Below are 25,916 nucleotides of genomic sequence, written 5' to 3' on the forward strand. Positions count from 1 at the left end.
TACCATATTTTGGAGTAATTTATTACATCGCAATGGAATGGGTTACCCAATCCTCAACCTAATAAATAGTCTCAATTTGCTTTTTAATCTGTGCAATTGAACTACTTTGATAAAACTTAGAGTTATTTTGAATTATTATTTCTGGCTTAAAGACTTTGCCATTGCTGTGTTCCCTACCCAGAAAACTCATCTTTCTCTCTAAATCAGTGCTTTCAAACGTTTTAGAGTATTACACAATAAGAAATACATTTTACAAACAAGACCTAGTGCACACATTCATGCACATATGTAATTAAGAGCTCCATAAAACAATAACTTTACTAATGCTAAATTTATTTAAACACACTATCTCTCTATATTATTCCAATTTTTAAAAAGTGTAAAGAGATTTCCTTTCTTACAATGGGTGCTACACAATCCTTTTTCCAGTTTAACAACACTGCTCTAAACCATAATCATTCTTCAGTGATTACCAAAGTTCAACCAATATACCTCACTGACCCCTCTATTCTGAGCTCTTTGAAACTCCTATAATTTATTGGTCATATTGCATTTTTCTCAGTAGTAAGAATATTGCCTTTTACATACTACCTATACATTACTTGATATCATAAGCACTTCTAGGGCAAGGTTCTATTCTTTATCTCCCACTTGGTAAATTTCACAGTACTCAATAAATACATTGCTCAACATTTGGTCATTGTTCCTCCAAATTGTACAACTGTTAACGCGCACTACCTCAGCTTGGTTTTCTCTGGGGTGAGGCATGGATAAGTGCTTTAATAACGTATCCACATATTATGCTTAATTTCAAACTGGAAAACTGTACAAAGTTGTCGCAACTCTCTATGCATGCTTTCACACAAACCAAATCATCAAGATAAAAAACGTTTTTTATAACAGCTTTTGTTACTATACAGAGCACAAAATACTTATTTTGATATAGCAACAACGAAAAAAAAAACAACAGAACCGAGTTCTCCTGACTAAAATATCTTTGGGATTGGTAAAATGCAAAGTGTTCTGTAGGATCAGCGTTTCCTGACAACTCACTGCAATTACGCCTTAAGAGTACATTTCGAGAACCGCGTCCCAGTTACTTGGTACCGCCTACACTCTGGAAAGAACTGTAGAAGGGATGGGGGTGTAAAGCCGGGCCTCAACACCCCAGCCCTGCTCTCCGCCCAAGTCTCTGAGGAGAAGCGCGCCACCGCCCGCCGAGCGAGCGGCTGAGGCGGGACTTCCAGTCTAAACCCGCCCCGCCGTCACACCGCCCATTACCTTTGCCTCCCAGCCTGCGGTGCGCCTGGCCCCAGAAAATACCCTAGCAACCGCCTGGCTCCTCCCTCTGGTGTCTCGGGAAAAGCGCTCCGTCTGGTCCGTTCGTGATCACCGCCCGGCGAGCGCCTGAGCCTCGGCGGAGCTGAAGACGCGTGGAGCTGTGCGGAAACTCGCGAGTTGTGCAGGTCTGAGTCCCACTCCGATCCCGGTGCCGGTGTCCGACCCTCTTGGGAGACCAGTGATCTGGCTCGAGCCGTGCGGCCGCGGGAAGTGAACGTTCCTTGTCAGGACCCTGGCACAGTGCCGAGGTCTCGCCTATTAGAGGGGATCTCGGTCCTTGTCGGACACTTTTTAGGATCTTGCGTACCCTTTGGGAAATAGGCTTACAAATGTTTCCTCAAAAGAAATTTTTTTTTTCCCTCACAGTGGTTTTCGGTGCTTTCTGCCCCAAGGGAAGTTTGTCCTTTAAAAAGTCAGTTCCCAAGGAACTCCATTATTTATTTTTTAGTGTTTGGAGTGGTTTGTGGGGGATTGGTAATCACGGAAGGAGAATCCTATTGAAATCATAGGATTACGTATGCCGTGTAGTGCATTTAAAATATTAAGGTTATGGTTACATAATAAGCAAAGGAGATTATATTTTATGTCTAAATTATTTCTTGGGAATGTAGGACAAATAAGGAAGTGTATTAACACTTTCAGGGGTCAGTTCCACGAAGTTAGATGATAAAAATGGATACTTGATTTAATTAATATCCGCAACATTTAAGGACTGCTTCTAACCAGTGTACCATGAAGAACTAAGGCAAAGAAGTCTGCCAACCATGTGGTGGGTGTTGAGGGAGGGGCCTTTAGTCCTGTATTTAAAAAGTTGGTGCCTCGGATTTTAAAAAATAAATGTTCGATGTGTACATGCTATGTGACCAGGTTCTTAAAAATACTCCAGAAAGAAAATTTGTGGTGGGTTTTATGTAGTACTAAATTGTTCCACAATACAGGATATGGGAGTTTGATACGTAATGTACCATTGGAAGGTGAGTCAGCTTACAATAAGGGAAGAGGTAGGATTTCATTATTTTTTTGCCATTTTTTCTTTCTTTTTTTGGAGGGAGGTGCCAGGCTGCCACTTACCGGGCTGCAGATAGTCCATAAAGGTATTTTGTCAGGTACTTCAGTAGCAAAATGCTTCCTGGATGTGTTTTTCAGAATGGCTGTGATTTAGTTAAGTATTTGTTGAATTCCTCCTGTGGCATAAGAATCAGGAATAGGTAAGTTCAGGAAAGAATTCTGCTCTTACAGAGTTGAATGCTAGGAGGGATAGCTTCATTAAAAGATACCTCCAAATTAAGTACATTTTTCCATGTCAAATATGTGGAAGCCATAAGTAAGTGCTCAAATGTAAAGACATGTAAGAGATTGCCATAGCCCATTTTTGAGTCCATAACAAATTGAATTAGAGTCTTGACTTTAAGACTGAAAATAGAGCGTTATGTGCAAGGTAGAATTGATGCAACTGGGTGAGTATATTTAGTTTTGGGGAAAAATTGAATATAAGGAAGAGTAAAAAATTGATTTGTTTTCAGCCTACGTTGCAGAATGATAGCTGCTCCTTCAAGGGGCTAAAATTATTTGTTCCTTACGAATAGTCTCTTTGTGTTTTCTAAGTCTTTTTAACCCTCACATGACTCGAGTTGTATTTCCCTGCATATATTTGATATTAAGAAGTATGTTGTAAACGTTTTTGAATAACCACATTTGCAAAAACTAATATGTACGCATTTGAGGCAGGCTGTTGGCTAGGTCAAGACAGATGCGCTGTTCTTGTGGTTTCAGAGATCTTTCCTGGGAGCTACTCATGAGTTATAACTCCTGGCCTCTTTTATGTGGCCACCTCAGACATAGGTGACAGTGTGAATGTGAGGCAGGGGGAATAGCCATAAACATTTCCCTTTCACTGTCTTACAGGTATTTGTGTTTGATTTTGTAGAGGAAGGTCATTTATATAAGGCTTTTTAAATATCTGTTTAGTTATGTGGATGGAAGGTCAGTGAAATATAGGGTAATATTTCTAAGGCATCTTGGGAGGAATGCACTTTGAGGGCCCTAAAATAACTACAAAAACTCATCAGTAGTTTTACATTAAATGTTAGGCAATGGTATGAACTTTGGTGGCTTTCACAGTAACTGCATTCTTCAGCCCCACTATGCCTGGGCCCTTTGGTGGCACTTGTAAACCCACTAAATAGCTACTGGAATATCCAAGGAAATGAAATCAGGCTGAAATAGTCTAGTCCAATTTCTTTTTTAGGATGAGTCTCATGATCTGAATAACTCAGGACTATTACAGCCTAAAAATGTTTCTCTGTAAGGACCTCATGCAACACCAGAACAAAGCCAAACCAAGATAGTTTAGGTGAAACTTAATTAGCTTTCTAAGTGCAGCAATGGAACATCTATTGGCTTGTACACTTTATTGGCCAACTGAGTGTTGCTGTGATTTCTGGGGACACATAGAATCTCTTTCCAAAATTTTAAAGCTGTGTCTGTCCTTAGAATGAATGTTTTATCTTAGGATTTCTTTGCCTGGGTCATAGATGTACTCCAGGGGAACTGCAATCCACCTGAAATTGTGTGCACATACTGTGTCTGTATATGCATTTTCTAGGAATAAGCTCCAAGATTTTCATGCAATTGCTGAAAGGGTCTGAGACTCAAGAAAAGGTGGCATCTTGCTATCTTGTACTCTCTTAGTTGTTGAGGGCATGTTCACCAACATAGAAGCCATTTTTAGGCAGATGATTTGGAGTGGCAGGCCCAAGTAGATAATACTTTCTATTTGTGAGGCAGGAAGAAGGTATTGTTCTTAAATACCACTTTCTCTGGGCAACCCAAATGTAAATCTGTACCTAATCAGTACACACAATAATATTGACTGTATTTTGGTGTTCCCCTTGGGTAAATTTGGCAAGTACATTTTCTGTTTCCTTCAGTAATCACCATCTTTTCTTTTCTAGCTCCTTATTTGGGTCTTAAGCTCACTGGGATTTACAATCTTAAAATAAGCTCTTGATGAGTAATTAAATTAATGTCACTAACTTGTTGGTAGCCAAATTATGTTGTATTTTGTTTCTCTGGACTTTTGTTCACATTTTATTTGGGAAACCACAGAATGTTTCTTCTTGCAGTCACTGTGTTTCTCCTGTCAGTGTTTGTACTCTAAGTGCCTGCAGCTTCATAAACACCACAATGCCATAAGCCTTGTAATGAAGAGAATCATTTTACACCTAGGGAATGCATATCAAGTCAATAGAGTTTTAATCTCTTTTCTCCCTTGAAAGATATATTGCTTACAGGGTAAGCAAACAACAATTTTGGCAGCCATCAACCTTTGAAAAAAAATATTAAGGGGGAAAGTTATTTTACTATGTTATCTCTAGTACTAAAGAATCTGGTATATGGCCGGGCGCTGTGGCTCACGCCTGTAATCCTAGCTCTTGGGAGGCCGAGGCGGGCGGATTGCTCAAGGTCAGGAGTTCGAAACCAGCCTGAGCAAGAGCGAGACCCCGTCTCTACTATAAATAGAAAGAAATTAATTGGCCAACTGATATATATATAAAAAATTAGCCGGGCATAGTGGCGCATGCCTGTAATCCCAGCTACTCGGGAGGCTGAGGCAGAAGGATCACTGGAGCCCAGGAGTTTGAGGTTGCTGTGAGCTAGGCTGACGCCACGGCACTCACTCTAGCCTGGACAACAAAGCGAGACTCTGTCTCAAAAAAAAAAAAAGAATCTGGTATATGTTTTTTGAAAAGCAGTATAAATTCTTAGAGTGGACGTTAATGTTACTCTGTATAATTTTAAAATAATATATTTCACCTTATAGGATATTTTGCAAATTATAATTGGTATTAAGTGCCTCTCATTTTTTAGTGGATATTTAGTTTTATATATAGTGTGTTTTAAGTTGGAGAGGAATATATCTTTTAGAACATATCCAACATATCCAAATTTTGCTGATCTTATTGGAACCTTCCATTTTCATTAGAGTTCAGCATGAAATTTGATGTCATGTAATGTCAATTCAAAGTCAGAGCCTACAGAGTTGAATATATTCCTGGCTAATATTAACATGAAACCATTGAATTTCTAATATTTATAAAACAAGATTGCCATCTCTGGAACAAAAAGGTTCTTCAAAAATAGACTTTCAGTACCTAAACTTTACATTTGAAATAATTTTTCTAAGATAGTGCCTTTCTATTTATGTGAAGAGAATGGCCCCAAAGGGTAACCAATTTGTTCTTTTGAGTTTATTGCTTTCTAATTTTATATTTTAAAACATGCCAATTTAGTAGTTTTTAAAATTTATTAATATTTGTTAATAAGTACTAAAAACAGCACACAATTGTGAATTAAATTGAGTAATTTTCTTTGTAGGGATAGTAAAATGTTTCCTGTTTTATTTTATCCCCTCCCCACACTTTGTTGTTTTTTTTTTTATAGTGTACCTATCATATGTTTTAAAAATAAATATTAAACTTTGGTTGGAATGAAGAATGTCTCTTAATCCACCTATATTTCTTGAAGAAAGTGAAGAAAATAATTCAGAATTTGTAGAAACAAAACAGTTGCAACCTACTTCCATAGCTTCAGAAGATCCCCTTCAGAACTTATGCTTAGCATCTCAAGAAGTTCTTCAAAAAGCTCAGCAAAGTGGGAGATCAAAGTGTCTCAAATGTGGCAGTTCAAGAATGTTCTACTGCTATACATGTTACGTCCCAGTTGAAAATGTACCTATTGAACAGATTCCACTTGTGAAGGTTGGTAAGAAATTTAATTGTTTGAAAGTAGGAAAATAGATTTTAAAAAAATATCTCATGTATGCCTCTTCTAGTTGATAAAGTTGATAAATAATATCATTATGAAAATGAATTGTATTAATGGAAAATGTAATCCTACAGATTGCTAAATCTATTTGTTTTTCTCTATGGAAAAACAATTGGTCTGAAATGAATGGTGGTGTTTTTAATGAAATCAATTACTTTTTTTTTTTTTTTTTTTTTTTTGAGACAGAGTCTCACTTTGTTGCCCAGGCTAGAGTGAGTGCCATGGCGTCAGCCTAGCTCACAGCAACCTCAATCACCGGGGCTCAGCGATCCTACTGCCTCAGCCTCCCGAGTAGCTGGGACTACAGGCATACGCCACCATGCCCGGCTAATTTTTTGTATATATATTTTTAGTTGGTCAATTAATTTATTTCTATTTTTGGTAGAGACGGGGTTTCGCTCAGGCTGGTTTCGAACTCCTAACCTTGAGCAATCCGCCCGCCTCGGCCTCCCAAAGTGCTAGGATTACAGGCGTGAGCCACCACGCCCGGCTGAAATCAATTACTTTTAAATTAATGATTATAGTTTATTTATAACATAGGAAAGAGTATGGTATAAACATGAATACTAAAGAAAAAAGCTTATAGACTACCTGAAGGAGCTTTTAAAAACTGCTTCAGGTCCTTTGACCACTCCTTGTGAAAACACTATCCTATAAAACTAGGATTGCTTTTTGCTTAGGCTTTGTGACTTAGTATTATCCTATATGTGGAGACAGAACAGATTTCAGTGACCAAAACAAAAATAAAATAACATTTAAAAACTAAGATGTATTCACTGGGTTATGCTATAATTACAGTGTTTGTAAGTCAGATTTAAATTTTGATTTGAATTGATTATTTACCTTTATACTTTTTGGTATTAACCAGGCCTACTTTGTATAGGTAAAAGATCTGCAGAGCATCATGTCTACATAATCAAAGAAGAATGTATTACATTTGTGTTAACTTATCTAACATTGACTCATACTTTAGGAGTAAATCAAATAATATATCAAATTTGACTGCTTCTATTAGCACTTCAGAGAGATTTAACTCTAAGGAGTTATGGACTCCTTAGAACTTACCAGTTCTCCTTAGAACTTACCAGTAAGTTCTTTAACTCTAAGGAGTCCAAAAATTCAGTTGATCCTGATTTTCTAAAATCATTTTTATTAATCCATGAGTCTTGTAAAGCACATGGTGCTACACCAAGCCGATATATGACCTTTTTACATGTGTATTCTGCCATTAGTAACAGCAAGAAAAAGGAATTATTAAAAAGACAAAGTCATTTGCAGGCTGGGTATCCAAACTAAATGAAGCTAAAGCTCTTGTGGATGAACTGAACAGAAAAGCTGGAGAACAAAGTATATTACTTAAAACTAAGCAAGATGAAGCAGATGCTGCCCTTCAAGAGATTACTGTATCAATGCAGGATGCTAGTGAGCAAAAAACAGAACTTGAAAGACTAAAGCACAGAATAGCAGAAGTTGTTAAAATTGAAGAAAGAAAAAATAAAATTGATGATGAATTAAAAAAAGTACAGCCTCTAGTCAATGAAGCTAAACTAGCAGTTGGAAACATCAAGCCAGAATCTCTTTCAGAAATTCGCTCATTACGCATGCCACCTAATATAATGAGAGACATTCTTGAAGGAGTTTTTGAAGTTCTTGAAGAACTTAGAGAGAACTTACTCCTTAGAGTTATGGACTCCTTAGAACTTACCAGTAAGAAAATAAATTTTAGCTATATTTAAAAATATTTATTGTGATGATTTTAAGGTTTATTTAAATTTGAAGAAAAGTACTTTAACACTCATATTTTGCTACTTGAATTTCAGTTTAGCCTATATGTCATCTTAGCAAGTCCATGGTCTCCTGAGAGATCTAAAATCACAGGCTAATGGAAAGTTTACTGGCCAAGAATAAGGAATCTAATATGAGCTTCACAGTTTGCTCTTAAAAACCAAGAACTTGAGGAAAATAATTCTTTTCAAATTTCCTATTGTCTTATAGCAATATTATATTTCAAAGTATAGTTTTTGAAGTCTACACAGAATTATTCTATTTTCTATTTATTTCATATCCATATAAAGTCTCTCATTAAAAGTTTTACCTTAAGATGTGTGTTCAAAAGGATTGCAGATCAGAATAATAAAAGTCAATGATGTATTTACAGTACTGATATTTTCATAGAAATATAGTAATAGAGGGTATTTTCCAAATCAGTGGTTAAATGTCCACTATTTAATAGGAATGACTCAAAATATTAAACCAAATGTTTGATTTGGAGGATCACTTGAGGTCAGGAGTTTGAGACCGGCCTGAGCAAAGCGGGACTCTGTCCTACAAAAAATAGGAAAATCAGCCAAGTGTGGTGGCACACGCTATAGTCCCAGCTACTCAGGAGGCTGAGGCAGGAGGATCTCTTGAGCCCAGGAGTTTGAGTTTACAGTGAGCTATGATGACTATAATGACGCCACTGTCCTCTAGCCTGGGCAACAGAGCAAGGCTGTATCTCAAAAAAAAAAACAAAAACAACAACAACAAAGGTTACACCTCTTAGACCTCTTCTGTTACTGCTTTTCCAATTGAAAATTATTTAATTTATGTTGTTTAAATGAGCTTTTGAAAACCATGATGTTCACAACAAAGGATAATACCTTTGACCTAAAAGGATGTATAAGGAACAGAATTCCAACTTGAATTTTAAATTTGAAGCTTTTGCCCAAACTTACATTTCCATTAAAAATAGCATAAAATAGGCCAGGTGTAGTGGCTCACACCTGTAATCCTAGCATTTCAGGAGGCCCAGGTGGGAGGATCGCTTGAGGCCAGGAGTTTGCGACCAGTCTGGGCAACATTACAAGACCCCGTCTCTACAAAAATAAAAAAAGTAGCTGGGCATTGTGGCACCCACCTGTAGTCCCAGCTTCTTGGGAGGCTGAGGCAGAAGGATCACTTGAGTCCAAGAGCTGAGGTTTCAGTGAGCTATGATGACCCCACTGTACTTTAGCCTGGGCAACAGAGTGAGATCCTATCTCAGAAAAAATAAATAAATAAATAAAGAGAAAAGGCATAAAATAAACAAATATGGAATTTATGGGAATTATAAAAAATGTTCTTGACACACATACTGCAATGTAAGGAATTGAACTGACTATTCATATAACTTGAATGAATATGACATTGGAGCTTTGCTTTACGAGAGGAATTAAGGGAAGAGTCTATGTTAAATGAGCTGAAAATAGTAGTCCTAGTACATGATTAACAATATCAAGGAAGAAATTTGGGTTTGCTTTATGACTTTCACTATTAACATTCTAGTCTAGAAAAGTATGACCTTCAAACCATGAGTATATTTATAGGAACTTATTGTGAGCTTGCTATTTAGCTTTAAAGGCCATTTTTATTAACATAAAAATTAGAATTTTTATATTCGTTTTGTTCTTTTGTCTTTTTTCTTTTTACTTAGCTTCCATTGAAGATTGACATCATTAAACATCCAAATGAAACAGATGGCAAAAGTACTGCTATACATGCAAAACTCTTAGCTCCTGAATTTGTAAATATTTACACGTATCCTTGTATTCCAGAATATGAAGAAAAGGACCATGAAGTAAGCAGCTTATTTTTTATAACTCTTCACATTGAATATGAAAATGAATTTAAACTCCATTGCCTTTTTGAACTTACTTGAACATAATTTAATGTTTTTCTTAATAACCTAGTGTTATGCTAATAATGTAGCATTAAACAGTATACAGTTTACTTCATTAATGTCTTCAGAGGGCAGATGATCTTAGTGAGCAATGCTTTTTTGAGTATTTCTGCTCTTTGTAGTTTTTCTGCCTTATTTCTTCAGATTTTTACTCTGCCAATATTATTATACTATGCCTGCTTTTACTTTCTCTCCTCTCCATTCTCCTGTCTGTGCTACATGTAGATGGTCTAATTTGATGCAAACTGGGAAACCAGATAACAAATGTTGGACTTCCTTTAAAAGAGGAAAAGAAAGATTAAGAATTTCTTTAAAAGAGGAAAAGAAAGATTAAATTAGAAGGATTTTCAGGAATTCTCCCTGAATTAAGAGCTTTAGTGTGTAGTGTTTGTACTATGTGTTTTGACTGCTCAGAGGCTTTCTTTACTCATTTTTAGATTCTTCATTGGTTTTCACATAGTTGAGATTATCACATTTGTCAGATATTAGTGATCTTGCTGAAAAGCAATTTTATAATAGATCTCAAAAAATTAGGCCTTGCATACTTCTGAAAGAAAGCATGTAAGGCTTTCTAGGCCTCTTGGGGGCCATTTGTTGGTGCGGTTAATCTAGAAACAAAGTTAAAAATCGATACATTTACGTGTTCCAGAAAGAACTTAGTAAGTTTTTACTTTCCTTCCTTCCTATCTGTCTATTTTTGTTGAGTTTAATATAGAAAGTTGTATTTGTAAGTAATGTTTGAGTTTTATATTTAGGAATGTATCTGTATGTTTCCTTCTCTGTTCAGCTAGATACCATTTATACTGATTAAATGGGACATAGTGCTAGGTTCTATAAGGAGATATGATATGCTTATAAGCCAAGAAAATTAAGAAACCCTGGACTTTACTAATTGAGTATACGGGGAAATACAGGCATGCACTGTTAATGTTTGAAAACTTTTATAACTTTGAAATTTATAACTTCAAGATTTTTTGTTTCCTGATTTTATTATGATTTTGTTTTCATAATGTTTACCTTTTTTCATATTAAAAATGTACATGCTCCTTGAAGAAAATTTGGGAAGTGGAGAAAAGTATGAGAATAAAATACCCATGATTCTACCAACATTTGTTCATTTAACACATATTTATGTAGTGCCTGCTTTGTGCCAGGAGTTGTTCAGACATTGGAGGCTCTAATCGTACAAGATCTTAGTAAAAATATGCTGAAAGAAAGTACCATAAGTACATTTTTCACTCTAGTAAATATACTTTAGCAAGTATTCTTGGGTATTGTGAGTGTGTTTCGGATTATTTTATTAAGATAAATTCTGCTAATGAAGTCATTGGGCCAAAGGGTATGAACATTTTAAGACTCTTGATGTAAGTTGCCCAATGCTTTTATGGAGAGTTTAATCCTGCCATCAGTAATAGCTATAAAGGCCTATGATACCATTTCCTCACCAGCATTCACTATATCATTTGTTTTATCTTTGTTTATTTTATAGGTGAAAATGGTATGTAATCATTGAGTAGTTTTCAGTGGTTCTTTTACAAAGTTTCGTGTACTTTGCCCTTTATCTTATGAAAAATTACATAATTTAGTTTTTTACTTCAAGTATGATTAACGTGGGCTCTATCAATCAGTGAATAACTTATTTTGAAGTAATACTTTTAGATAGTATATTATGATTATAAATTATTAGGAAAGAGCCAAAAACTTTCATATACATTAAGGAAACATATATAGTATAACCAACCTAATGCTTGTTTCTCAGTTATTCAACATATTTTTTTCCCTAAAGTTTGAAGTGGATCAAAATTTATTTATTTTTAAGATCATAGTATTATACTGCTAACTCAAGTTTCTTTGCATTAGGTTGCACTTGTTTTTCCTGGACCTCAGTCTGTCTCAATAAAAGATATTTCTTTTCATCTGCAAAAAAGGATTCAAAATAATGTTAGAGGCAAAAATGATGACCCTGACATGCCATCTTTTAAACGCAAGAAAACTGAAGAACAGGAAGGCTGTGACTTGAATGACAGCAAATGCAAAGGCACACCACTGAAAAGAATTATATTTATAGATAGCACCTGGAACCAAACAAACAAAATATTCACTGATGAGCGACTTCAAGGTAAGAAAAAAGGATGTTTTTTGGATGGCTCCTCCTTCCCACCTTCTATTTGGAAAAACTTTATAAAGAAAAATTGCATTGAATACTTGTAAATTTTGCCACATTTGTTTTATTTCTCTTTCTCTATTATATGTTTATGTATGTATTTATATATTATATATATTTTTGATTGAACCATTTGAACAGAAGTTGCAGGCTTTGCAACACTTCATCCTTAAGTACTTAGGTATACCTCATGTAAGAATAAGGATATCTTCCTATATTAGTAGAGAAAGTGACTTCTCTGTTATAAAAATCATAATAGTGAACACATTTACCAAGAAGTTGAGCCTGTCTTTGGGGTTTTTTTTGTTGTTGTTGCTATTGTTGTTATTTTTGTGTTTTTGGTTTTTGCCTTGTATGTTAATTATTCCTCAGTGATTCCAGTTTTATTTAGGAATAACTAACATACAATAAACTGTACATGTTTAGAGAGTATAATTTCAAAAGTTTTCACATATATATACAGCCATGGGATCATCACTACAATTAAGATAATGAACCTATCCAAAACCCTCCAAAGTTTCCTCCTGACCTTTATGATCTTTCTCATCCAACTTTTTCCTCACAATATACTCCTATACTCTCCAGTTTCATCTCCAGTCAATCACTGATCTTTATCTGACCATTGCAGATTAGATGCATTTTCTGGAATATTATATAAATTGAATCATACAAGTATATACTCTTTGGAGTTTTTTTTTGGTCTGGCTTTCTCACATAAAATAATTAACTTGGTACTCATCCTTGTGATAGCATGTATCATTAGGTCATTCCATTTATTGCTGAGTAGTATTTCATTGTTTAGATGTGCTACAAGTAGTGTATCTTTTTAACCTGTTGATGGACATTTGGGTTGTTTTCAGTTTCCTGCTATTTTAAATGAAGTTGCTATGGAAACTTTCTAAAAAAAGAAAAGGATATTCTCCTGCATATTAAATATAAAACCATCATCATCATCACTCCTAATAAAATTAACAAAAATTCCATATCATCTAATGTCCATATTCAAATTTCCCTAATATACCCAAAAATATCTTTTGTAGCTTTTTCCCACTGATGCAGCATGTAAATGGCTTACATTTTATTTGGTTATTATGTATCTTTAGTCTCTTTTAATTTAGAACAGTCCCCTATTTTTTTCATGACTTAGACTTTTGTGAAGAGGACTGGTCAATTTTCTGAATGTTTCATCCTGATTAGGTTCAGTTTAAATATTTTTTTGTCTAGGATACTTATAGGTAAGGATAAATCCAGGGTTGTCTATGACAATTCCATATGTCTATTGTTTTGGTATAATTATTAACAGCATGTCCTTTTACTCTCAGAAATGAACCTGTTTAGTTGATAAATCTTATTAGTTAACCAGTTTATAGGTGAAGTTGTATACTTAGTTGCATCCAATCAGGAAGCATATAATACAAGTTGTTCCATTATTTGTGATAACTTTGATTACTTGATTAAAGTGATTGCTAGATCTCTTTACTATAAAAGTTTATTTTTCTCTATGTAATTAGTAGTACTCTGTGGGGTGATAACTTTCAGACTATGGACCATTTCCCAAAAGCTTTTCACCTAGTGGTTTTAGTGTTCATTGATGCTTGCCGACATCAGTGATTACACTGAGAATTGAAAAAATGGTGAAATTTTAATTATATTATTTCTTCTATATTTGTTAGCTGGCATTCTTCTATAAAGAAGAGTTTTTCCGGGCCGGGCGCGGTGGCTCACGCTTGTAATCCTAGCACTCTGGGAGGCCGAGGCGGGCGGATTGCTCAAGGTCAGGAGTTCAAAACCAGCCTGAGCGAGACCCCGTCTCTACTATAAAAAAATAGAAAGAAACTAATTGGCCAACTAATATATATATATAAAAATTAGCCGGGCATGGTGGCTCGTGCCTGTAGTCCCAGCTACTCGGGAGGCTGAGGCAGGAGGATCGCTTGAGCCCAGGAGTTTGAGGTTGCTGTGAGCTAGGCTGACGCCACGGCACTCACTCTAGCCTAGGCAAGAAAGCTAGACTCTGTCTCAAAAAAAAAAAAAAAAAAAAAAAAAAAAAAAAAAAAAAAAAGAAGAGTTTTTCCTTCTTTCTCCTGTTCCTTTTTTTTCTCTCTCCACACCCTTTTTTGACATCACTATGATCTTATAGATTTTCTTTTTAACTCAATATGTTATAATCTACAAGAGTCACATTTATTTTTATTTCAGCATATTATGGAGGTATAAATGTTAAGGTTACGTACATTGCCCTTGCCTCCCCTCCCTCCTCGAGTCAGAGCTTCAAATGTGTTCATACCCCAGACAGTGCGCATCACACTTACTATGTATGTAAATAGCCATCCCCTCCACCCCTTCCCACCTGCCCAACACCTAATAAATGTTTTTTGGGTTTTTTTAACTTTTTTTTTTTTTTTTTTTTTGATGCTTGAATTGTCTCAAAGTTTGCTGGCTAGAAACCTTCAAGTCCTTCATGACATGGCCTCATTAGTCTTTCTGTTTCAACAGAATGTTCATTGGTATGTTTTTCCTACCCTAGACCTGTTACCAGTCATTTTCTAAGGAGCTATAATTCCTTCATAGAAAATGGTAGGAGAAACTAAGATCTTGTAGATTAATTGCTACTTGGATGTCATTGCTTCAGTGACCATAAGAAATATATATCATGAGTTCACATTGATAGTTCCAATTCAGATTTAACATTACAGGGATTTTCTTTCTTTTATTTTCTATATTTGTATCTCTTTTTCCCTTGGAGTTGAAAAGCTTAGTTCATAATAACAATGATTTAAAAGAGTTCCTTTACTTGCCCATGTATAATTAGAATGCAAGAAAGCTACCAAGTTGGTGTTAGGTAGTTGTGAAAATAGTTTTAACCTAAGAGAGCTTCTCCCACGGTAGTATTAAAAATATTCATCACCTAGAAAAGAAACTTTGACACTTTTTGGAGTCTGATTTGTGTTCATTAGTCCTAAGCTAAAGTGAGTGACAACACTGGATTTAACTAGCTTAATTTATATAGTTTGTACCTCTGAGATCACCATCTGTGTTATAATACTAAAATTGCTTTGACAATCTAATTCTCTGTGTATGCTTTGTGTCTGTGGAGAGAGAGAGTGAGAGAGGCAGGTATTATAGAGCATAAGGTCTTTAAGAAATTTTGTTGCTAATGTTTAATAGAGAAACAGCTCTCCTCTTTGAGAGAGAGAGAAATAGCACTATCTGCCACATTCCCTTGGATGTTTACAGCAGCAAGTTATATGTTTGAAGATGATTTTCTTAACCATTTTTCTTTATAATTACTTTATATGATAATTGAAAAATTCAAATGAAAGAATGGAAGTGAAAATGCTTTAAAAAACAATAAAAAGAATTATTATGGTGCTATTCAAAATCTGTTTTCAGAGTGTCCACATTTGTGCTTTATGCTTGCCTAAAATCAGGTTTGTACAGAAGATTCCTGTTATTCCTTCCCAATTCACATAGAAAGTATTATATATTTCAGTTCTATGCTAGACCAAAAATTTTGAAAGGGGTTTCTTAATCCCTTTAAAATCTTGGAATGAATTTCTAGAGGAAGGCTTTTCTATATGTCCTATTTCAACCTCTGCCCCTTGTGGCTCCTCATTGCATCACAGGGAATAATTGGGGCTCTATGCATATTTATAACCTCTATTTATGTGAAATACTCGTGTCTGGATGAGCCAAGTTACTTCCACAAGAAGCACTCTTATAAATCATTGGCTTTAAAACATTTTATCATTTGATGGGAGTAAGCTGAACAAACTAAGTCTAAACCTCAGCTTAAACCCTCAAATGTAATGTATTGGAAATTAGGTTTCCATTTTCTTATCATAAATGCTGAGGTAAAAATCCCCCTTAACTACAAAAACTATACTGTTTTGCCATATTTCACAAAGAAATAGCTCTGAATGTTTTACCAATGTCAAACTAAAACATTTGAAGTTTAATTATAATTATAAAAGGTAATTTAATTATAAAAGGTAAACCTATAAGTGAAGAGTGATATTAACATTCTTGAAGATTCACCATAGGAAGCCTTGGGGAGAATGTGGGATAAAGGATGGTTTCTTTTTGTTGGCAGGGAGTTCAAATTATTTTACATGGCATCGTACTCTAATTTGTTATAAAAATGAGCCAGTTCTTTTCCTTCATTTTGACTGTATTGATACAACTTTTAAAGTGTTAACTTTGTTTGTATTATAAGCATTGCCTAAGCTATACTCACTGTGTCAGTGAATGCTGTGTCATATACTACTTAATTCAATACTGACATCAAATATATGAGGGTAGGTTAAGAATTTCATTCTCATTTTGCAGTTGAGTAAATTCAGGAAACAATTTTGAAGGGAAAAGCCATTTGGAATTACCTACTCTTAAGTTTTTACTACTAAAAAATATTACTAAAGTTATCATAAAGTTATTGGTTGCTGTAAATACTAATAGGAGAAAATTATGTGTTTATTATTCTTTTACTTTTTTTGAATATAAAGTTATATATATATCTGTTTTCATAAACAATATATTATTTAGTTTTGCTTTCTTTGGACCTGTGTGTTGTGTTCTCGTGACTTGCTCTCTAAAGTCACCATTTTGTTTCTAAGGTTTATCCATATTGTCATATCATTGTAGCTATAGTTTATTCATTTTCACTACTGTATAATAACTGACTGCAAATATATTACACTTTATTTAGTCTTCTGTTAATGAAACACTTGGATTATTTCCAGTTTTTACTATTACAAGAATGCTACTATAGACATTCTTGTACATGTGCAAGCTCCTCTAGGAAACATGCCTAGGAGTTGAATTGTTGGGTTGAGTATGAGAATGTTTGAGATAATGGCAAATTGTTTTCCAAAGTGGGTATACAAAGTTATACTCTCATCATTAATGTATAAAAATTCCATTGATTCATAATCCCTGTTACCTTGGCGTTGTCAAATATCTGATTTTTGCCAATCCAGTATGTAAAGTGGTATGTCATTATGGTTTTCATTTGCTCTTCTCTGATTACTAATTGGATTAAGCATCATTTTGTTTGTTTATTTGGCCATATACATGTCCTATTATGTGAAATACCTATGCCAATTTTTCTAGTGTTTTATTTATTTTTTTCTTATGGATTTATAGAAATTCCTTATATAATATAGAATATAGATAATGTTTTAAAATATCTTCTTGAAGTTTGTGGCTCATCTTTTTAATTTCTTTATTAGATCATTGTCTATGAAATGTCTGATTTTGAATCAAAAGTTTTTTTTATTATACCTCAAACAAGAAGCAGTGCAATTAATCAAAGTATGCGCCTAAACTGTCAACACAGTTTTGCCATCTTAACAGTAGCTTGTTTATGCCAGCAGTAAAGAAGCCTTGAATGGCAAGTGGTGATGAAATCTCCAAAGGTGTTTTCCTTGTTGAGAATAAAATATTTTTTCCATGCAAAAAGTGGTCCAAATCCTGGAAGAAGTGGTAGTCAGTTGGTGTAAGATCTGATGAATATAGTGGATGACAGAGAATTTCCAAGTCCAGCTGCTGTAGTTTGAGCAGTGTTGTTTGTGTGACATGTGGTTGAGTGTTGCCTTACAAGAGGATTGGCATGTCTCTGTTGGCCAATCTCAGGTGCTTAATCATAAGCATCCTCAGATTTTGTCCAATTGGGTGCACTAGACATCTGCTGTAACGAATTGACTAGCTTTCATGAAGCTGTAGTGGCTATTACCAGTGCTGGACCACAAAACAGACACTATTATCTTTTTTTGGACTATGTTTCAGCACTTCATCTTTATCCAGCTATTGTGCTGAATGTTTGTGGTTGTCAAAAAGAATCCATTTTTCATCACACATAACAATATAGTGTCGAAATGGTTCACCTTTATGTTGTGATGGCAAAGAAAAGCAAGCTTTGAGATGAATTCTCTTCTAACGCTAGTTTAATTCGTGCGGCACCCATCTATCCAGTTCTTTACCTTGCTGATTTGTTTCAAATGGTAAAATATTGTTGGAATAGTAATGTCAGACCTTGCTGCTAATTCACACGTAGGTTGAGATGGATTTGCTTCTACCACAGCTTTCAGCTCATCATTATCCACTTTGGTCTCAGGTGGCCTGTGTGGCTCATTTTCAAGATTAAAATCATCAGAACAGAACTTCTCAAATCATTGATGTACTGTGCATTTATTAGCCACATCCTTCCCAAACACTTCGTTGGTATTTTGAGCTGTCTGCACAGCATTGGTTCCAGGATGCAAGTCATATTTGAAAATAACACAAATTTTTGACTTATCAATATCTATGGGTTCACAAAACTTGCTCTAAAATTTTTTTTGAAAGATAATCACAGGCTAAACTGTGCATTTGGAAGACTGAGGATGTACCATCACAATAAAAATAAAACAAGAAGTGTCAGGGTGAAATGTCAGAAATATCAACTGTCAAACTTAGTACTTAAGGATATTGGACATTTCATACTTAATAACCTAAAATAATAACTTCTGAGGAAAAATATCAATATGTTTAGTACTTTTTATGTCTTCTTTAAATCCTTCTCTGCTCCAAGATAACTATTAATATAAATCTAATAATTAGCTTATAGATTTTTTTGTACTTTTTAAATAAATAATGTCAATTGTATTTCTTCCTTTCCATTTCTTATGCATCTAATTAACTTATTGTTTTTTATTACTGTGTTAACTAAGACCTCCAATGCAATATTGAGTGGAAGCCCCGTGGAGGTCATCCTTCTCCTGTTCTAATCTGATAATTTGTTCTTTTGAATAGCAAGTTTAGTTTATTTATATTTCCTGTATTGATATACTTGAATCTACTTCTACCATCTTGATTTTTATTTCTATTTGTCCTCTTTTTTACCATTTTTTCTTTTCCTGGTTTTTGTTTGGTTGAATAAGTTTTCTTTTTCTTACTCTATTTTTTAACATTTGTATTTCAGTTCTTTTAGAGAATTGTGCACATGTCACTTAAAAAGTTTAAAGCCAGACAATATTTTAATCTCTCCTTTTGTACATTATAAGGACTTAGCACACACAAGCTTCAGTCAATGACTCTTCCTGGTTCACAATGTTATTATTAATATTCATTATTTTTGTTATGTCCTTTATTGTCAGCCCACATATTAGATATTGCTTTTGTTTTATACAGGCACCACGTATTGGATTTGCATAGATGTTCACCATGTCCTTTGCTCAGCATTTTATCTCTTATTACCATCTTTGCTAAAATATTAATACATTCTTTCCTTTAATTTGGTCTCTTATTCGCATATGTTCAGTTTTTGTCTGCTTATGTTTTTACTCTTTTTCTTGATATGTTATTCCTCTGCGTACACAATTTTAGTGTGGCAGATATTTTCTTTTGACTCTCCAGTGTATTCAGTATTCTATTGTTGCTAGTGAAAGGCCTCTTGTAATTCTAATTACCTTTCCTTTTAATATAATTGTCCCTTCTCAATGGCTTCTTTTAAAATCTCTTTATCCATGGTGTTTTGCAGTTACACTACTATGTGGTGGATCTAGTTATTGATTTCTTTGTATTCCTCTTGCTTGGGATACTTTATGTTTCATGTTATCTGTGGCTTCTCATCTTTTAAAATAATTTCAGGAAAAGTCAGAAGCAATATCTCTTTAAATGCTCTCTCTCTCTTCCATTCTCTTAGTTCTGTCCTCCTTGGTTTCCTATTAGACATTTGATCCTCCATAAATCTCTTATTATTTTAATATTTCTTATTTATTTCTTGTCAATTATCTGCTACATTTGTGAGGTAGCTTTTAAATAAAAGTGGAGTATAACAGTAGGAAATCATTAGTAACTCAGAGGTTCCTAATTGGTTGGTGGGCCAATTTTGATGCTACCTTCTCCCTTTTATTTCTCACTTTAAAATAAAATTTGCAAAAATATAATATGGGAAATAAATTTAGTGTGAGTCCAAGTAGTGGACTAAGGAGTTAAAAAGCATTTGGGGTTTGTATGCTGACATCTGAGTTCTAACAGATGAGAGTACTGTTCTGTGATTTCATTAATCATGTCCTCTTTAAATGTGTAAGAGCAAGTCATTCTAGCTAGCATTGTCATTGAAGCTCTGCATCATAGTTGTGACAGAGGTAAAAGAACACCTTGAGGTACTATGTTCATGAAGATATAGCTTAAAAGTGATACTTTAAGTATCACTTAAAAGTAAACTTTTACCTGTATTAAAGACCATTAAACTTCATTTCTCTCAGTGAGTTTCAGAATGACATTTTGAAAGTCAATCTATGAAGGAAATGAAACCCTTCTGAAAATTGGTGAATTTCATCTTGTCACAGGTTCAGGTTTTAAAAAGACACTGGTAGATAGAATATAGAAAGAATGAATATCATAAATGTTAGCTACTTTTAATATTTTTGTCTATGACTTAGATGGTAGCTGTCATGTATAAGATTTCATTCTGTGTCTCATGTTGCTTCTGTGTATACCTTAATGCCTTTAAGAAAATGTCCTGTTTCAAATTGGGATTGAAGGTATTTATCCTAAAAATTCTTAAGATAATTAAGAGAAATCATTATCATTGTACTATACTCTGTAATTAAGAAGAAAAATAAAAAATATTTATATTTTTCTTTTCTTTCTTTCTTTTTTTTTTTTTTTGGCAGGGTTGTTACAAGTTGAATTGAAAACAAGAAAAACTTGCTTTTGGCGCCATCAAAAAGGAAAGCCAGATACTTTCCTTTCCACAATCGAAGCCATTTACTACTTTCTAGTAGACTACCATACTGATATATTAAAAGAGAAATACAAAGGACAATATGACAATCTTTTATTTTTCTATTCTTTTATGTACCAGTTGATAAAGAATGCCAAATGCTCTGGAGATAAGGAAACAAGAAAACTTATCCATTAGTTTTTAACACGCCACCTATGTCTTTTTATTTTGCTAAAGTAATAAAGTTATAATTGTGCTTTGTTTATTCTTAGGAAATAATCATGTATAATGTCTGCAAGACCACTTGAAAAAATTTCAATGTCAGTTATTTTACCTCATGTTTTTTAAAAGGAAGGAAATTGTATCTGTGGGAATTTTGCAGAGATAGTGTTGATTGAAAAATTTATCTAAGAAATTACATGCTCAATTTTGGCATATCTCAGTTTTATTACCATATTTTGATATAATATATTTTATCTATGCAATTAAATATAACATATAATGGGGTCAGAATCTTGCTTGCTCAAAAAGAGATGATAAGTGATTTGCTTTGAGGTTAGTGGCAAACATAGGCAGAACTATAATTTTATTTCCAGTCTCTAGGGCTATTTGTTTGAGTCCATACTGCCTGTGATGGATATTTTGTGCTTTTTACATTTGCCCAGCATCTTTTTTTAGGGGAAAATTGTTAACAATCATGTGATCCTGCCTTAGGGGTGAACATATAACATAGGCTAGCAAGTTAAGTGCCCTGACATGCCCTAAAACACAGTGCTTATCCATGACCAACAACACCAGGGTCTTTTTTGATAAGTGATGTAGATGCTGTAGGAGATGAGGTTTACTTTTCAAAAGACAGTACGGTACAGTTGTTAAAAGCACAACTCTGTGAGTATACTATCTGAATCTAAATCTCAGCTTTTTCTTTTCCTTCTGATCAGCCATATGGCAGTTTCTTCCATCTGTAAAGAGTGAGTGATACAGTTGCTACCTTATAGGATTAACGGAGTTAATATATGTAAGGGGCTTTCAACAGTACCTGGAATATAGTAAGTGCTATATATATGTTTATTCTTTTTATTATTATATTTGTAATTGCTAACTAAGAATCATTTAAGCCTGGAGCTGCTGTTGGCTATCTGTACTGCCAGGTAAAGAGAGTCTACCTTTACCTTTAGAATGAAGCCAGCCACCAGAGGAAAGCAGAGTGGAGAGAGAAAGAGAGACTCAGTCCTGATGACACCATTTAACCACTTAGATCTAGCTACTTGTGAATGGAGCTTTACTGTGTTGAATAGCTTCTGCTTGCTCCTCCATTCTTTTCTATTCTGTTCTCTGCTCTGTGAAATAGGTTCTCTTGCCTTGGCTTTTGGTTGGGTTCAGCATGTGGGAAACACCAGTGAGAGATTGGAAGTTGAGAGGAAAATGAAATCGCATTTTTATTTCCCTGGCTGATTTCCTGCCTGGTCACCATGGGTTGGTTGTGTCCCTCTACTAAATGCCACTCTATCCCTTTTTTCCCCAAGCAGTTATCCTAGTTACCCATCTAGGTTTAGATCCCTGCTCCCTGCCTTTATCCCTTTTCACTTAAGGGTAGTAATACCTTACAGTTGTTACTAGCTTCAAGGTAGTTCATTACTCCTGTTGCTTTCCCTAAATCCTGCCCATACCTTTGTAAATACTATAGTTATTTTATTACACTCTTTTCTAATATCCCCATTTTAAGTTGCCTTCTTTTGTGTGTGTGTGTGGGGGGGGGGAGGGACTCTGACTGACAAATTCACCCATTTGGTTACTAGAAATAACAGCACATTTCCTAAAGTATATTCACTGGGACGAACATGTTTTATGGGGGGCGGGGGGAGAGTTCTTGGTGAAATTAGTTTGTTGCATGTTATATTTCTCTCCTGGGGATTCAAAAGGCACAGCATATTAAAGTTTCTGAAAAGTACTGAAATACATAAACAGTTTGAACATTATATAAGCTAGTATGTCTTAAATGTACTTGAATATGTAATACTTATTAACTTATTAGAAATAGGGCATTTGGATTATTGTAATTTAGAGCAATTGCTGATTATATACATTTGGTAACTGAGGACTAAAGAGGTTAAGTAAATTGCCAATAGGTTGTACAATTAGTTAGTGGCAGAACCTGGTTTAGAATCTGGGACTTCTGATTTGGGTTGGTTTAGTGAGGTCACCATTATATTGTGCTATTCATAAAAAGGAATGTGGATTATATAAGGTTTGAAATTTATTAGCTCCATAGTCTTAGCCAAATAAACTAACTGGTTTGCTTACTTAGCAGTTATTTTACAAGAATGGAGTTAAAATAGATTTCTCATGTTTGGAACTTGGCCCTGAGAAGAGAGGAAGGCTTGAATTGATTTAAGCAGGGCCAAAGTTGAATTTCTCTGGGCTAAATTTGGACTTCTCTGAGCCAAAAATCTATTGCCATTTAACTGGCTCTACAAACCAACAAAACATAAAGTTAAGAGGGAAAAGAAAAAAAGAGAGAAGTAGAGAACAATTTTATCACTCATTTGCCCTTGTCTCACAACTGGCATAAGTAAGGTGACCCACATACTTCATAACAGCCTAATTTATAGCTAAGTACAGATAAAACAGCAAGTTCTTCTCAAAAGAATATAGTAATACCTATTAGAACAATGAATTGACTGTAGTTGTCTTGTTTTTCTTTGGTACTACAGTCTATAAAAATGGCCCTACTTCACTCTTTCCTGGTTCTTCACTCTTTTATGGTTCTTTTTCAGGTTCCTTTGAAGTACCCCCTCACTCTGATTCTGGGCCACTTGCATTTCCCGAGATCTAGTGTATTTCTCCTTACTCTTAAACTTCTGCTCTTGACATAAGAATAGGGATGTCTGGGTTAGCCTGGAGGATGAGACACTCATGGAGCAGAGCCAGGCTGTACTGGTCACCCTTGTGGAATCCTATCTATATTAGTTGATAGCCAACAAACCTCCAGATATATGAACAATTACAGCCAAGATCAGCAGAGCCACTACTACCCAATATGTGAACAAGGAATGTCTATTGTTATGCCACTGAAGTTTTATAGCTGTTTATTATGGCATTACTGTGGCAATAGATATCCCATCTTTGGAAATAGTATCAGGTACTTCTTCCTCAGCCTCACTGTTTCTTGGGCCCTTGCCCTCTTGCTTTTCCTTAGCTATCACCTTACATAGTGACAAACAACGAGCAGGCTTGTATGATTCTTCTGCTTGAGGTCAACTAGACATATGCTCAGAATCCCTGGCCCATCCCAACACTTCTGGACTGTAGGAACAAGTACCCCATGGCTTCCCCAGTGACTGTTAAAAGAACTAGGTAGTGCAATCTGATAGATCAGTGAAGTTAACTGTCTTCAAATCTTGGATTAATGGACTAGAATAAGCTATCAGGTAAATTCCTTGCTTTATCTGAAAAACGGTAGAGACATTGTTTTTCGACCTGCCTGTCAAGAGATGCACCATGTGGCTAAGCAAGTGTGCTTTCATGGCTTTTCATGAGACAGTAGCAAGTGCAATACAGTAATTTATCTATTTGCATTTGCTTTCAAGCCTTGCTAGTCTCATTTCCTTTCTTTACTATTACTAGTCTGGATTGTACAATCTAATAAAGTGGTAGATTTAATTTTTCCTTCAGACTCTCTTTTCTAGGGAAACCAGGCGTTTTAGTCTGGATTTGGCCAAAACAGCCTCATTACAAGTATTAGATGAATAAAGAAGTTTAATAAAGGAGTTAGGATTCAAACATGTGGGAGATACTGGGAGAGTAAAGATCTGGAAGGCAGCAGCAGCAGGAGAGAATTAGAGAATCAGTAACTAACTAGGTCAGCCTGAAATTCTCAAAGTACCCATGACTTAGTTTGTGGAGACATTTATGTCTTAAGCATATCAAGCTTCTCGTTCCCTTAATCTTTCTGGGAGCCCATTAATTCAGCCTAAAGGTACCCCCTTAATCCCTTCAGAAGTCTTAAAAAGAAGTATGTAGCGACACCCTTTGTTTGATCTTTTCTTTGAGGCCATGTTAATGGCAATCCCCTTGATTTAGTCTTTGTCCTAACACTGTTTAATGATCACATTTTATTTGATAAGAAGCCATTTCATTTTCCACTCCTGCATATGTTAGGTTTTATTATATATTTCTTTGAATTCCATTCACATACCCATCTCCTTATTTTGGGGCTTGTCCCTTTCTTATAGTACCTTATATCTATAGCTAATAGTAGCCTGCATATCTTTTAAAATTCTGCCTCAAAATCTCACTAAATACCATAAGTTCACTAGGTGTATTTTCTGTCTTCCATGTTATTGGAAGCAATAATTTTACCAAATTTTTGTCTCCAATTATTGAAAATTAAAACACCCTGTGAAAAGTTTAGCTAACTACTGAATAAGCCTACCTTGAAGACCACCAGCCAAATCCCCACCCATACATAAGAGCCAAGCATCACTAGACACTTGGTAAAATTATTTAAATAAAAAGGGAAGAAAAAGGGGGAAAAAATCCAAAAGAAATACACAAGCAGAGAACAAGTGAAAAAACAAACCTAATTGTCTTCAAAAAAAGTATATTGTATTCACAAAACAAAAATGGGATAGTAAGAAAAAGAGCAGGCAATAAATGAAAAAGAAACCCTGGAAATTTGAAAAAAAAGTGATTGCTGAAATAAAAATTCAATACAAGAGTTGGGAGAGACGTCCAAGATGGCCAATTAGAGACACAGCTTGTCAGACCATCCCTGCGGGAAGGCAGGATATTGGTCAGAGGAAAGGGGAGAAAAGTTGCAGCTCAGGTGTGCGTCATGGAGAGAGAAGTCAGAGATGGCTGGGGACCCCACAGAGAAAATTGTGAAGCCAGGAAAGATATTGGCAAGGATCAAACCCAGAGAGGCTCGGAACTCAGTGAAATGGTAAGGGGGGATTCCCCTCCTTCTTATAAGTGCTGTCGGTGAACAGCAGGACACTAAGTTTACTAAAGGCTTTTCCACCATCCACAAGCCCAAGCAGAGTGGCAAATATGGAATAGCAGGGTGAGCTAGCGAGTCCCAGGAGTTTGGGCAGTCTGTGGGGGTACCCCCTGGGACAGTGCAACAAGAGGAAAGTGCTGGCTTTCTCCCATGCACTTTCTCCCTGGCATCTCCC

General features: G+C 35.1%; 2 protein-coding genes across 3 annotated transcripts in view; one reads left to right on the forward strand and one right to left on the reverse strand.

Annotated features, from left to right (window-relative positions):
- FAM227B (family with sequence similarity 227 member B) overlaps positions 1–1,371 on the reverse strand; it is a 193,274-nt gene extending 191,903 nt beyond the window's left edge. Inside the window, exon 1 of the mRNA XM_076004349.1 lies at positions 1,282–1,371. The gene's annotated coding sequence lies outside the window, so the exon portion shown is untranslated. The remainder of the gene's footprint in view (positions 1–1,281) is intronic.
- Positions 1,300–20,995, forward strand: DTWD1 (DTW motif tRNA-uridine aminocarboxypropyltransferase 1). Of its 2 annotated transcripts, none has more exons than XM_012763525.3 (5): positions 1,300–1,466; positions 5,785–6,101; positions 9,623–9,766; positions 11,729–11,987; positions 20,690–20,995. In XM_012763525.3, exons 2-5 carry the CDS (start codon positions 5,838–5,840, stop codon positions 20,935–20,937), a joined length of 915 nt encoding a protein of 304 aa, XP_012618979.1. In that variant the 5' UTR covers positions 1,300–1,466; positions 5,785–5,837; the 3' UTR covers positions 20,938–20,995. The 2 variants fall into 2 exon arrangements, with proteins under 2 accessions (XP_012618979.1, XP_075860463.1); XM_076004348.1 differs by having other exon boundaries at positions 1,301–1,466; positions 5,929–6,101.
- The last annotated feature ends 4,921 nt before the right edge of the window (positions 20,996–25,916 follow it).

Source organism: Microcebus murinus, chromosome 6 (genome assembly GCF_040939455.1).
Source record: "Microcebus murinus isolate Inina chromosome 6, M.murinus_Inina_mat1.0, whole genome shotgun sequence".
In the NCBI taxonomy this organism is placed as follows: Eukaryota; Metazoa; Chordata; class Mammalia; order Primates; family Cheirogaleidae; genus Microcebus; species Microcebus murinus.